Here is a 12,121-nt window from a genome sequence, read left to right on the forward strand (position 1 = left end):
GTAGCGTGGCTAGAGCTGAGGATCCAGCACGTTTAGATGCACTTTGGAGATGAGAGGGCAAAGCCCCTCACTAGACAGTGGGGAGGACACTGGGGTATACTTAGAGTCGCATAGCATGGGGTAGTAGAGGGTACTGAGATGAGGCCTCCTGACTCTCAGCTTTGTCATCTTTCTATTAAAGTTCTTGGTGCCATCTATTACTGGCCTATGTGAACCCTGAGAGGACATTCCTAGGGTCTCTGATTTGACACCTATTGCCATGCTGGTATTTCCCCCTTCCAGGGAACTAGAGGCGGAGATATACCAGTTGGGACGGCACCTGGAAGAGCTGCAGAACCATGTGGACCAGACCCAAAGAGAGCCCAAATCATGCAGGCCAGACCTGCAGGCCAGCACCCCCGCCGTGCCCTTCCTGTCCTGGCCAGCTCATCTCCCCACGCCTTCAGGACCAGTCTCCTTGTCAGCTGTCCACACCAACCATGAGGTACTGCTTTGCCCATCACATTGGGCTAGTCCCCATTTCTTTCTTTTATTTATTTCATGTTAATTTCTTCACTTACATATTTAGGAAGTGTGTACCATAGTCTAGACCCCATGACACACAGTGGGGATTCAGTGAGGACAGAAGGAGGAGAAGGTGACCTCTGTCCTTATGGAGTTTTCGAACTAGTAACGAACTAGTTATAGAGTTATCGTTTTGACAGCACTCTGAAAGAGAAGTCCAGGCTCTATGGAAATAAGGGAGGACACTATAGCTGCCTAGGAAGGGCACAGAAACTGTCTGTGCAGAAATGTTTACGTGAGATCTGAGAGTAAGGAGTCACTGAGTAGGGTAAGGATCCTGGCACGGGCACTGCGGCCTGGGTGTGGAAAGGGGGTCTATCGTCTGCCACATTCCTGGAGACACTAGCATGGGCCTTGTGATGAGCTTGTGGCTCATATCTCCAATTGGAATCAGATTCTCCTTGGGTTTTCGGCACCCATGGGTCAACAAGAATGGGGCAAGACATGGCACAGCAGAGGGAGAGATGGATACAGGAACTTGGACAAGGTTCAGAGGTTCATTCGGTCAGATTTGGATGGCAATGAGAGAAAAGGCAGCCAGGTTGGCTTCCAGGCCCCCAGCCTGGAGTAGGGGACAAGGGGTGTCCCTTACAAAACTAAGACACAGAGACAGACTTGGTGTGGAACATGCTTCAACGGGGCCCTCGCTCTACACCATGGTCTGCTGGGGACAGCCACTCTCCCCCTTGGGCTGGTGAGCTGTGATCACACATATGGCAGTAGTGGCAGCTCTGTGTCCCTAAGCTCCTGCCTGCAGATGGTGACAGGGTGGGGCTAGCACATTAGTTAGTGGGCTGAGAAGGCTGGCCCTGGGGTTAGGGGCTCCCCCTGAGCCTTGCCCTGCACATGGAACAACCCAGACAGGCAGCATTTCTTATGCTGACAGGAAGTCTGGGTGGCCAGACTATAGAGGAAGAAGTGAGGACAGGTACCTCTGGCAGACAGTCTGCTCTAGCTGCTGTATGGCTCTAATGCATTGCAACAGCCTCGGTTTCTGTGTGAGGTGTGTGCTGGGGTACTGAGGAGAAATCGTGTCTGCAGTATGCCTGGCAGGTGCCAAGAGCTCAGATCACGGCAGCCAGCCATGAAGACCCTGTGGTCTTCAGGGTGTCACACACACGAGTGACTGTCAGGAGACAGGTCAGCAGGTTCCCTACCGAGTGCTCCTCGGCGTGTGACACAAGATGGCAGAGGCAGGTGCTAAGAATGATCACTCTCTGTCCCTCACTTGCTTGGTCCAGCCTGCCACCACTGCCATCTCCCCAGGGAGCTCTTGCATACTCCCCATGAACAAGGAGGTGAACCTGGGCAGTATCACGGCAGAAGAAAGTCCGAGAGAGCTCCCAGCACCACTCAGGGACAGGGAGCTTCAGGTGGAGCAGGACTTCCATGGCCTTCTGGAGCGGTGAGTGCCCGTAGGGTGGAGGCTGGCCACACTAGGTCTTGTTTGTCCCCGTGGGCGGAAGTGACACTCTCTGGGCATCCTCCTGCAGATACCTCAGTGTGAAGTCCATCCCAGAAGCCTTGCAGGTGGAAGATGAGGAGGACCTGGAGGAGGAGCAGGATCACCACGGTACCTTGGAAACGGATCGTTCAGCCAGAGCTTCAAGGAAAGCAGAAGCCACAAGGGTACCAGCAGAACAACGCCCAGCTCAGGCTGAAGAAGGTCATAGGGCTGCCATCCAGTAAGTCACTGGGCATCTGTCACAAGCTCCAGTGTCCCACACAAGAGTGACCACTGGCAGCACAAGCAAAAGAGTTAGGAATGTAGCTCAGGGGTAGAGCACTGGCCTAACAGGCCCCGAGTTCAAATCCCGTTTCTGGGAAACAAAACCAAACAGCAAAGGGCATCCAGCCTGTGATATTGTTGTCATGTTTCTTATATTATTTTTAAGGTTTTTTTTAAAAAAATTTAAAGTTTATGTTTGCATAACTTTATTTTGGTCTTCCATTTTAAGAACATTGTCTTTTTGAGTCCATGGAAGTCTGTGGAAATAGCTAACATAGGGAAGGAGGCATGTGAGCCCTTGGGCTTTCGCCATGACCCTCACAGTGTTTCTGCTATCGTGTGCTGGGTGAGTTTAGTTGGCTTCTTGCCTTTTATTAAGAGTATGAGGTTCAGAGAGTGCCATGTCCAAGGTCTCGTAGCTAGGTGACAGAGCCACGATGCATGCCAGGATTGTCCCCAGATCTGGGTCACCTGGCTCACATGGGGGCTCAGATGCGGCTGTCTCTCCTTCCCTGCTAGGGAGGAGGAGGGACAGGTAGTATCCATGAAGCCGCCAAGCGTCCAGACATCCACGACCCGAGACAGGTATACCCCAGCCACGGATACAGCTGAAGGGTCTCCACGGGGCACCAGACCCGTGGCATCACACCAGAGCAGTCTAACCAGCCTGGAGGAATGCGGACCCACAGAGCGCCTTCCTCGGAAAGCTCTGCTGCAGGCTGGCGGCTCCCACACTGAGGTGAGTGTGCTTGTGGCATGGGCCCAGAAGATCCCTGGTGGGTGAGCTCTGTCCCCGGCCATTGCTCACCCTGGCCCTTATCATGTGTCACCTCTCGTGTGCCACTGCTCCTGCAGCCATAAGCCTGCCCACCAGTCAGCATTTAGGCCCAGTGCCACCTCCAGCCCTGTACTCCTTCCTGAGCTGTGTCATGTGCCCATGTCACAGTGTGTCTGAGCTGGGACCTGGTTCCTAACTCTCGCAAGGGTGACAGGCCACAGATAAAATGCCAGAGGCTTTGTATATGTGTGTGCATGTGTACATGTATAACAACACAATGTTACATACATGTATACCTACACATACAAATACACACGTGCATGCACATGGCCGCACTTCTGAAGTCCCCATGAGCTTGTGCTCGGCCGTCTCTACTCGAGATGCTGAGAGCACTGACGGTGGGGCACTGACATTACTCACATGTTCCCTGCGTCCTGCTTTAAAGTCATGTTCTGGTATGCGCATGCTGTGTGTTGTCCTGAGCATGTCTGCGGCACACGGAACTGCCCGCACCACAAGACTCTGGGTTAAGGCTTTTCCCACCTCTTCCCTCTCCCGTACCCTGCAAACCCGAGCATCGCTCCCAAGAGCCCAAGTGGAACCCAGTCCTCAGCGCACTGAGCCTTTCTCGGCGTCCTCTTGAGACAGGGAGAGTTATGCTAGCCTGGCTGTGGTTTCCCAATACATGTGAATGTTTTCCCCAAACTTAACAGATATGGCCTATTCCAGGAGCCCTGGATGGTGTCACCAGAGACAGACAGTGGCTTCGTAGGCTCGGAAACCAGCATAGTGTCACCCTTCACCCAGACCCCAGAGCACCGGCTCTCCCATATCAGGTATTCTAACCCACCATTTTCACAAGCCTGGGACATCTTGAAAACCCAAGTGTCTATGGTGGCCCAGAAACAGGTGTCACTTCAACCCCAATGAGGCTCCAGGAACAAGAGTGTCTCACTGAATATTGTTCGGTCCGTTAGTAGCTGTTGGGAGATATTTTTACCAAGGGAGTTCAGGAGTAAATGGAGTGAGAAGATGGGACTGCAGGGAGGGTAGTGAGATAGCAGAAGTCATGAGCAGAAGGGCGTCTGGGTGCAGGTGCAGAGAGACCAGGATGGACTCAAGGGGAAGCAGAGGGTGAGGACATCTTCAGGAAACAGCAGTGGTGCAGTCACCATGGAGACTGGTGGTGCTCAGGTGTGCTCATGAAGAGGGGCTAGAATCGACGAGATGAGCAGGACTTCGCTCCTTCCCTGTACGGCTGCTGGGTGCACTGTGATCAAATGTAAGAACAAGGATGCCCCAGATATACTGAGACCCTGGGGACTGGAGCCCTAAGGCTGAGTTCACACTTCAGCACAGAGCAGCTTGGTTACCATGGCCTGAGGCCTCTCTGTCTAACCTTGGTGTTTTCCTGGCCTCCAGCACTCCAGGGACATCAGCCCAGCACCTCACTGCCTCTGAGCCTGGCGATGGAGCCCCCCGTCCCAAGGCCAGGGGTTCTGTGGTTCCCAGAAGATCCCCAGAGACCGAGACTGGTACACCCAGAAGCCGAACCCAGCGGCATATCTCCGACCTGAACAGCTCTCTCCAGCAAGGAGCACACAGCTACCAGCAGGAACAAGCACCTGCGGCTAAGATGCGTGAGTGGGGAGCCTGGGTAGGCTGCGGCCTGGGGAGCCTGGGTAGGCTGCGGCCTGGGGAGCCTGGGTAGGCTGCAGCTGGGAATGACCAAACTATGAATCGAAGCATCAAACACAGTCTTGTACTGCACTTTAGACTGGGAAATACTATGGAGGTTCACCACAGGAAGATTAAAGATTACACATGAGGGCGCGGGAGAGATGGCCCAATTGGTAAAGTGCGTACATTGCAGGCATGAAGAGTTGAGTTTGATCCCAAAAACCCAAGTGAACATGAGAGTGAGTGCCACTCGTAATCCCAGTGCTAGAGAGGCAAAGGTGGGGAGATTACAGTGGCCCTCAGGCCTGCTAGTCCAGCCGAATTGGCAGCCCCAGGGCAGGGAGAGATCCTGCCTCAGAAACAAAACAAAACATAACAACACACAGGGACTGGGAGGATGGCTAAGTGGTTAAAAGCACCTACTGCTGTTGTAGAAGAACTGAGTTCAATTCCCAGCACCTCCACCAGGCTCTCACACCTGCCTATACCTCCAGCCACAAGGGAATATGACCAGCATGCACTAGTGAGCAACACACACACGCACACATACACACACACACACACGCCCATCTCTTCTTCAGCTGAAGCTCCCAGGCTTATCTCTGCAGCTCATGATGGCCTCTCTACCTCTCTTAGGACTTCCCAAGTCTGAGTTCAAGAGACAGAAGCAGATTTCGAAACAGCAACTTCGTAGTGGGGCAACCAGCCCAGCCTCTGCCCCAGCCCCCACAGCTGCTTATGTGCCCCATGGAGCAGCCGAGAGCACTGCCAACCTCCTCCTCACCAGGACAGAACGCGAGTAAGTGGGCACAGTCTGGGCAATTCCACCTCTGTGGGATGAAAAGTGAGGAGGATGATCTGTGGCAGTTCACCTACCTGCCTTACACATTCAAGGGGCCTTTGCTGGGTCCAGATGTGTTCAGATCTTGCCTCCTAGCTTAGAGCTGTTTTATGGAACCTCAGTGGTATTGACTTCAAGGACTCTTGTTCATCCAATGGGAAATGCTTGACAGGTTCACCTTTCTGACTCTAAGGCCACCCCCCACTAGCCGGGCTATGCAGTATCTGTATTTCAGATTAGAATTGAGCAAGGCATGGGGGCCATACCCTCTAATTCCAACGAATTGGGAGGATTATGGGTTCTAGACAAGCCTGAGTTAGATGTGAAAATCCATCACCTCTCTCAGAAGTTTTCTGCTGAGATCCTTCCCTAATCAAACAGACAACCCTCTGTTAACTCTTGGGACACACTGGGAAGCTCGCAAGGCTGTCCTGGCCAGTACAGTCATGTGTGCTGCCCTGCGCACAGTCCTGCCCAGCAGCTGGTGTTCTGTGTCACGGTCTGAACTGAATTTCTCTACCCCTGCAGTCTACCTGGACCTCAGCGAAGGGGTGTGTGTGTGTGCGTGTCTGTGCATGTGTGTACTTGTGTGTGTGCGCGGATGTGTGCGTGTATGTGTGTGTGCACGTGTGTGTGTGTGCTTGTGTGCACGTGCAGAGAGACAGACAGACACAGAGAGTGATACATTTGCTCACAATGTGCTCGGCTTTGGAGATACAGCAAGGGACTGGACAGGTCTCAACTTTGGGAAGCTCAGTATCTTACAACCCTAGAAGCGTGCACTGCTGCCCAAGTGCCTTCAGTCCATTGGTAGTGGAGTCAGGAGGACTGTGGGAGAGCAGAGGTTGAGCCTTACCATTGAGGAAGCTGAGAGTTAAAGAAAGTTCAAGAGCAGAGCATCTCTGGTGGTGGAAACAGCACTGCAAGGGCTGGGAGGCAAGGGTGATGACCATGATGAGAGACAAGATGCTCTGCGTGTCAGAGCCGCTCGGGTGGGCTGGTGGCCTGTATCCTGCAGGGCCGTCAGCACTACAGGCAGCAGTTTATACAGTGACTAGCTCGCAGGAAGCACCCGTGAATGCTGGGTGACTGTGTTGGCCCTGAGGACAATGAGCAGCTTGATGGCGAAATGGCTTGTCATTATTGGGCTCTGGAAGTTCCCTGGCTGCTACCGGGGTCAGCAGAGGCCCAGAATGATGCTTCACTGGAAGGTGACTCTGGACTCGGGAAAGAGGGCATTTTTAAGAAGAGCCATTGGTGGCCTGCTGCTATGCTGGCATGCACTGGGGATTGGTGGTCGACAAGGCTTGGGGCATGTGGGGAAGGAGGACCTGAAGCTCTGCTGGCTGCTTGACTGGTATCAGGAGTGAATCTACAAACAGAGGTGAACCACAGTCCTCGCTGAACCGTGGGCAACTGAAGTGTTAAGTTAGGAAGCCCAAGAGCCCGACAGACCCAGCCAGAGGACAGATGACACCCAAGTCGCTCTATGTCCCAGGATTAACCAGTTGCTGGGAGCTTACACTCTCCTGCAGCCACCATGGCCCCTGGGCTTTGCCTTGGAAACCCCAGCAAGCATCTCCCTGGGGATCACCTAGGAGACCCATGTTCGGTGCATACACAGCTTGGTTGGACATGGCCAGAGGGAGGTCCTGAGCTTTCCTGTGCAGTCACCACAGAGGTCGTAGCGGCACCAGGAGACGCTCACTCAAGAGTCCAGCAATCCTGAGTGGAGTCCCCAGCCTGGGTATCACACACAGAGCGGATCCTGCCTCAGCCTGGAAGATGGCCACGCCAAGCCCAGCCTCTAGGGGTGCTCCGTGCATGGGGTCTGTGTTGGGGTGTGAGTTGGTTTGTCCTCAGCTGTACTGGCAAGGCCATAGGACCCTGAGAGTTTAGCCAACGAGGAGCCTAGCAGGCCAGAACAGGCAATACTATTTCCTCGAGCTGTGCTGTGTCTTTGGACAGGAGGTGGGCCTGTGTCTAGAGGTCTCACGGGGCCCAGAAGACAGCCTTGCAGTCATCTTCCAGCCTGCTCTCTTCACAGCAACAGAAGCTTGTGGAATCCCCTTGTCTCTTCCTCCTGAAGTCTGGGTCCAGGAATGTTCCCCAGCATCTGACGGATATGGAATCATGACATGGGATGCTTACTCTGCCTGCCTGTGTGTCAGAGCTCGGGAGGCAAATGCTCAGAGCGTCTTCTGCTGGGGGTAACATGGACAGTAGGGGTCATCTGTGGAAAAGGAGCAGAGAGCCCGGCTCAGATAGTTACAGCTTCTGAGAGGAGGCAGGGAAGGAAGGACAACCCTGAGCAAGGCAGGACAGATGTTTGTGAGCTGGGGTCCCAGGCTAGCCTTGAACTCATGGTAATCCTCCTGCCTCCATTTCCTGAGTGCTGGGATTGCAGGGGTGTGCCACCTAGCCAGCATCGATGTTTTCTATTCTGTATCTAGTCTTGTCTTGAGCCGCTAGGCCTTCATGATAGGAGGGTCACCCTCACAGGTGGGTCACCCAGATTTGCTTGTGAACCATAAACTCAGAGAAGTGACAGGGTGTGTGGCAAGGGGCATTCCAGAGTCACTGAACTGTACAATCTGATCTCGTGTGTGCAAAAACAAAAGCCACCCCATTCAGGCATCACTGGGGTCCAATAACTGTTCCTGGCTCAGATATTCTTGTCTCTCTCTCCTCACCGGTCCAGCCAGGCCATCAGGGATCTCCAGGCAGAGGTGTCCCGGCTCCGCCTACAGTTGGAGGACAGCCTGCATCGGCCACACGCAGACAACCCAGCTCCTGTAGCTTCTGCTTTCAACCACTCCGCCCGGACACAGGACAAACTGGTGGAATCCTCTCCCTCCTGGGGCTCCCGCTATGGCAGGTAGAAGACCGCCCCCAGCTCCTACCTCTGCTTCCTATGGAGTTAGCCCGCTTCTGGCCCTCTCTGGGCGCATGGACTCAGACACTCATGCCCCACCCACATTTGTTTAGTTTATGGCGGAGGGGCAGCTATGCCATGGTCATCTGTGGAGGCTGCCTCATCCAGTGATGTCATCTCTCTTTCCATGTTACTAGTAAATCCACAGAGAGGTTGTCTGCTGAGCCCAATGCTACAGAACCAGCTGGGCCGACAGGAAGACGGCGAGTCAGGTCCTCCTCTGTGCCTCGGGATGTGCCCAGACTGTTCCTGAGTAAGTGACCAGAGACTGGAACTGGTTTCTGGGGGGCCCCTGTCAGTGCATTGGCTCTGTGGTCAGGGAACCCAGAAAAGCCTGGAGAAGGTCATCTGTGTATGTCTGGGGCTGGGGCTGTGCTCTGGGCAAAGCACATCTTTAGTCCTAGCCCCGTAGTCTGCAGCTACCATCAGGAGGGAGCCTCAGGAAGGTCACTAACGCCTACACTGCAGAGCCCTCACTGACGGAGAACAGTTGTGGACTTTGAGCTGGGGTTCAACCCCAGTTCCTGTCCCTGGCCAGTTTGTCACCTGCTCTGAGCAGATGAAGTGACAGTAAACCACATAGAAATGAGAGCACCATCTCCTGGGTTTGCTGCACTGGTGCATGATAGTCACAACGCTCCAGGCTGAGATTCTGGAGGTGTGGACCCCTGGGAAGACCCAAGACCCAAACACAAGCACCCCCCTGACCTCTGCCCTTGCATGCTCACTCCTCAAGCAGTTCGAGCCCCTCACCTGCCCCTTCTGAGGCTCCCTTTCCACACAGGCTCAGAATTTAAATCGCTGTCCCCTGGGCTGTCATCTGAGAAGAGCAGGACCTCTGAGGAGCCTCCCCAGGCTGCACAGGAGGGGACAAGATCAGTAGGCAGCATGAGGCAGAAGGAAAGAGTCTCCTTCCGGGGCCAGTACACAGATGAGCCTTGTGCACGCTTGACATGTGTCGACCACAGAGCCCCGCCCTCGGTCCTTGGCTTATTTTTAGCTTGTTTTAGTTCCCATGTAAACATGTTGTGTGTATGAGCATATATATGCATGATCACATGTGCATATGTGTCTTCACATGTGTGGAGACCAGAGGCCACTGCCTGCCATCTTCCTCCATCCCTCTCCACCTTATTTTCTGAGGCAAATCTCTCACTGAACCTGAATCTCACCAATCAGCTAGTCCGATCGGCCAGCTTGCCCTGGGAATCCCAGCCCCTAGCCTCCTCAGCGCTGGGATTACAGCTAGCTGCACCCACCCAGCTTGCCCTGGGTATCCCGGCCCCTAGCCTCCTCAGCGCTGGGATTACAGCTAGCTGCACCCACCCAGCTTGCCCTGGGTATCCCGGCCCCTAGCCTTCTCTGCGCTGTGATTACAGCTGGCTGTACCCACCCAGTTTGTCCTGGGAATCCCAGCCCCTAGCCTTCTCAGCGCTGGGATTACAGCTGGCTGCACCTCAGCTTGCCCTGGGAATCCTGGCCCCTAGCCTCCTCAGAGCTGGGATTACAGGTGGTTGCACCTACCCAGCTTGCCCTGGGAATCCTGGCCCCTAGCTCCTCAGCCCTGGGATTACAGCTGGCTGTACCCCACCCATCTTGTATCTGGTCTTCCATTTGTGCTGTAAGCACTTTACCTGCTTACAGGTCATCTCTCCTGCCTCAGCCCTTGGTTTTTATTAAGTATCCCTAACTGGCTAGGAACTCAGAACATATTTTCTTCCATCCAGTGTGATTTCAGGAGTTTCAGTCCATGCTGGGAGCAGCCAGTTTTCCAGTGCCTTCAAGGACTTTTCAGTAGCCGTCCAATACAGTCCTGTTCTGTCCAAAGTCCCAGGAATTGGTTCTAGGATGTCCCCTCTTCTAGCCATTTAAAAGAGATGCTGCTGACCCCTCAACTGAGCCTGAGGCAAGGAAGGGACAACACCAAGTCCTAATATATGACATCAGTCATGACCTTTCTGTCACACCAGCTTCCATGCCCTGCCTCTGCTGAGTGCGCTAATCACTCCCACAGGGCGAGAGCTGGCAGCTACTTCTAGAAGAAGTCTGTGCACACACGTAGTAAACAGACGTCTGTGTTCTGTACACACACGTAGTAAACAGACGTCTGTGTTCTGCACACACGTAGTAAACAGACGTCTGTGTTCTGTGCACACACGTAGTAAACAGATGTCGTGTTCTGCACACATGTAGTAAACAGACGTCTGTGTTCTGTGCACACACGTAGTAAACAGATGTCGTGTTCTGCACACATGTAGTAAACAGACGTCTGTGTTCTGTGCACACACGTAGTAAACAGATTTGTGTGCACATGTAGTAAACAGACGTCTGTGTTCTGCACACACGTAGTAAACAGATTTGTGCGCACACGTAGTAAACAGACGTCTGTGTTCTGTGCATACGTGCACACACGTTCACAGTGGGGACATCTACATTGTTGCTTCATGTGTGCACAGGAGTCAGGCAGAGGACAACTAACAAAACTGCGGGAAGGAAAGAGACTGTTATTAGACTGGCCCCAAGTCCACACAGGTGTTGACATGATCATTCTGGATTCTTCCCCAGGCCAGGAGTACCACATTCTGTCCCCCAAGGCTGTTCTGAAGGGCGGTGCCACAGCCTCCTGTCCCCATTGCCAACCCATTAGGACCTGGGGCACAGGTAAGAGACAGCGTTCTGGGCAGTTGAGGCTTAGCTTCTAACCACTGGGAAATTTTCTTAGCGCTGGCCATGGGCCGTTTTGTGAAAGGAGAGGCTTAGAGATTAAGTAGCTTGCTCAAGGACTACTTACTTACAAGTGACAGAGCCAGCATTTTAACTCGGGTCTTTATGACTCCAGAGCACTGGCCCCTCACTACCATGAATCGCTGTCCTGACAGACCACATGCATTCATTCACTCTCACTCAGCACCCACCAGTATTGTCCCTAAGGAACCAGCAACAAAACGGGGCGACCACAGACCAGGGGTGCATGACAAGAAGGGGCTTGGGAGGTTCCCAGAGGGTGTACTGGCCTAGCTTGGTCTGGAGAGCAAGAGAAGTCTGATGCTCAGCCAGGGGTAGCAGGAGGGATCTATATTGTATGAACACCATGACCCTCAGCCCCCACTGGTTTCCTGGTTTCCAATGATTGTTCTGAGAGGATCGAGACTATCTCAAAGGCAAAATGGGCTTATCATCTAGAGGGTCTGGGCATGAGATTAGATGGCCACTTCCTTTGGCAAAGTACTGTCTTGTGGCAGCTCAGCTTCCCCCGACTGTCGAGGGAGGTGGGCAGAGTAGCTAGCACAGTGAGCTGCTAGCATGTAGTTGGTACCTAGTTACACCATCGTGGTCGCTGCTTGTGTTGTCCTCTGACGCCCAGTCTTTCCAGGTATCTCTCTCTCTTCCCTTCCAGGCAGTGCTGTCTCTAGAGAGCCACCAGAACCATCCACGGCTGATGCCCTCCGCTGTCCTCTGTGTGGTACAGTCAGGTCCACTGCAGAAGTAGAAGGCCCCAGCTCAGTCCGCTCTAGTAAGAATGCACGCTCAGCATCTTCCTTCAGTCTTGGGCTTGGTCAGAGTTCGGGAACGCTATAGGCTCCGCTGCATCTG

General features: G+C 53.6%; 1 protein-coding gene across 1 annotated transcript in view; it reads left to right on the forward strand.

The window, feature by feature from the left end:
* Window positions 1-12,121, forward strand: part of Akna (AT-hook transcription factor) — a 38,754-nt gene that overhangs the window by 23,433 nt on the left and 3,200 nt on the right. The window contains exons 9-20 of the mRNA XM_057785382.1: window positions 283-484; window positions 1,806-1,969; window positions 2,058-2,249; window positions 2,813-3,032; window positions 3,801-3,907; window positions 4,494-4,711; window positions 5,388-5,550; window positions 8,294-8,470; window positions 8,665-8,780; window positions 9,312-9,455; window positions 11,090-11,188; window positions 11,925-12,041. Coding sequence (XP_057641365.1) covers window positions 283-484; window positions 1,806-1,969; window positions 2,058-2,249; window positions 2,813-3,032; window positions 3,801-3,907; window positions 4,494-4,711; window positions 5,388-5,550; window positions 8,294-8,470; window positions 8,665-8,780; window positions 9,312-9,455; window positions 11,090-11,188; window positions 11,925-12,041 — 1,919 coding nt within the window. The remainder of the gene's footprint in view (window positions 1-282; window positions 485-1,805; window positions 1,970-2,057; window positions 2,250-2,812; window positions 3,033-3,800; window positions 3,908-4,493; window positions 4,712-5,387; window positions 5,551-8,293; window positions 8,471-8,664; window positions 8,781-9,311; window positions 9,456-11,089; window positions 11,189-11,924; window positions 12,042-12,121) is intronic.

This window comes from Chionomys nivalis, chromosome 11, assembly GCF_950005125.1.
Source record: "Chionomys nivalis chromosome 11, mChiNiv1.1, whole genome shotgun sequence".
Taxonomy (NCBI): domain Eukaryota; kingdom Metazoa; phylum Chordata; class Mammalia; order Rodentia; family Cricetidae; genus Chionomys; species Chionomys nivalis.